General features: G+C 56.8%; 1 protein-coding gene across 1 annotated transcript in view; it reads left to right on the top strand.

Moving 5' to 3' along the window:
- The window catches only part of MYOM1 (myomesin 1), a gene marked incomplete at its 3' end in the record, with an annotated part of 44,489 nt that extends 42,925 nt beyond the window's left edge, over positions 1-1,564 (top strand). The window contains exon 32 of the mRNA XM_010132507.1: positions 1,401-1,564. Coding sequence (XP_010130809.1) covers positions 1,401-1,564 — 164 coding nt within the window. The remainder of the gene's footprint in view (positions 1-1,400) is intronic.
- Between the last annotated feature and the right edge of the window lie 32 nt (positions 1,565-1,596).

Here is a 1,596-nt window from a genome sequence, read left to right as displayed (position 1 = left end):
CCGACAATCTGTCCCAGGGGCCAGCACCGCCGGCTCAGAGATAGCCGGCCTGGAGCGGTGCTGTCAAGAAGCCCCAGCTCACGGGAACTGGGACAAACGCTTGCGTTCATGTGGAGGAGGCAAAGCAAGTTCCAGTGTGTGCCTGGGGCAGTGAAATCCAGACAGCACCTCCCAGGAGTGCCCGAACCTGCCCAAGACAGACAGAACCGAGATCGCTAAAAGGAATTGGAATGTTTATCTGCCCGCAAAATCAATGGGAGCTGCACACCCGCACCCAGGAGACAGCTTTGCCCTCTCAGCCAGTGCACAGCACGCACCGGGAAACCCCGAGAAGTGAACATCTGAGGTCACCCCCAATCTGCTAGTCCATCCAGGCTGGTTCACTCCCTGGGGCCGTGGCGCCGTGGGGCCATGGTGGTGGTTAGTCTCTGGGGTGGCACGTGAACTGCGGATCTCACAGTAACCCTCACAGAGGGGAGGGGAGGCACAGGACACCCAGGGCGTGCTGCCGCAGCCTAGCTGCCGTTACTGACACCGGTGCTCGCCAGCAGCCCTGGCAGAGACACGACAGCACTGGGAGCTGCTCCTGGTTCTTGGCACCCTTTCTGACCTGGTGGCACCAGGAGTCCCAAGTATTTCAGAATTCTAAGTGAATGTGAAGCATTCTGGTTTCCCCCCCCGCTCTTTAATGTCCCTCTTTTTCTCTCTCTCTATTTACTACTCTCTATTTATTTTTAGAAACATCTTGAAGCACATCAGATTAATCTAGAAAAAAATGTTTTGTCCCTCCAGTATATTCAAAGTTCTCAGTTCAAAGATAAGAAGAAAATCGGTAGCTTATTTGACAAATACCTTTTGCCTAATCCAGACAATGAACTGCTTAGCTCAGAAGCTGAGAAGTTGCTGGTTTTTGTGGAAGAGGGTCTACTGACGTCAAAGCACGTCTGGCAGTAAATGCCAAAGCAGAGCAGGGCACCAGAGAACATTCCAACCATCTGGACAGAAGCGTGGCGTGCTGCGGGTGCAGCCCTGCGCAGTCCTGTTTTGCCCAAGCAGGAATAACCCCCTGCTGAAAGGAGAGCGTGACCCTCTGTGGGCTGTGGAGTGCCCTCCAGGGAGCTGCCCGTTCGGCTGGTGTCACCCCTCTGCGGCCCAGGCCGCGGGCTAAGACTCGGCACCGCTGTGCAAGCGCTGAGGAGAGTGAGACCTCCAGCAGGGAACGACTGCCACGCCAGTTCTGCCCAGCTGGCCCACAGCTTGAGCAGGAATTTGCCTTCACAGTTGCAGGCTGTGGTGGCCCACCACAGCCCGGTGGCAGTCCCTTAGTGACAGTGGAGGTGCTCAGTGACCGGGCGAGCGCGACTGCTGCATGCAGGGTAACCGTGTGTTGTGTTTCGCAGCGACACCCAGCTCAGGTTCACAGACCGCGTGAAGACGGGTGTCACCGGGGAGCAGATCTGGCTGCAGATCAATGAGCCGACGCCGCAGGACAAAGGCAAATACACCATGGAGCTCTTTGACGGGAAGACGGGACACCGAAAGACAGTGGACCTTTCTGGGCAAGGTAGGCCGTTCCCTCTGCCGACACCGTCCCGT

This window comes from Buceros rhinoceros, unplaced genomic scaffold (genome assembly GCF_000710305.1).
Source record: "Buceros rhinoceros silvestris isolate BGI_N320 unplaced genomic scaffold, ASM71030v1 scaffold17873, whole genome shotgun sequence".
NCBI classification, from domain to species: domain Eukaryota; kingdom Metazoa; phylum Chordata; class Aves; order Bucerotiformes; family Bucerotidae; genus Buceros; species Buceros rhinoceros.
This window is presented reverse-complemented; position numbering and strand designations above follow the sequence as displayed.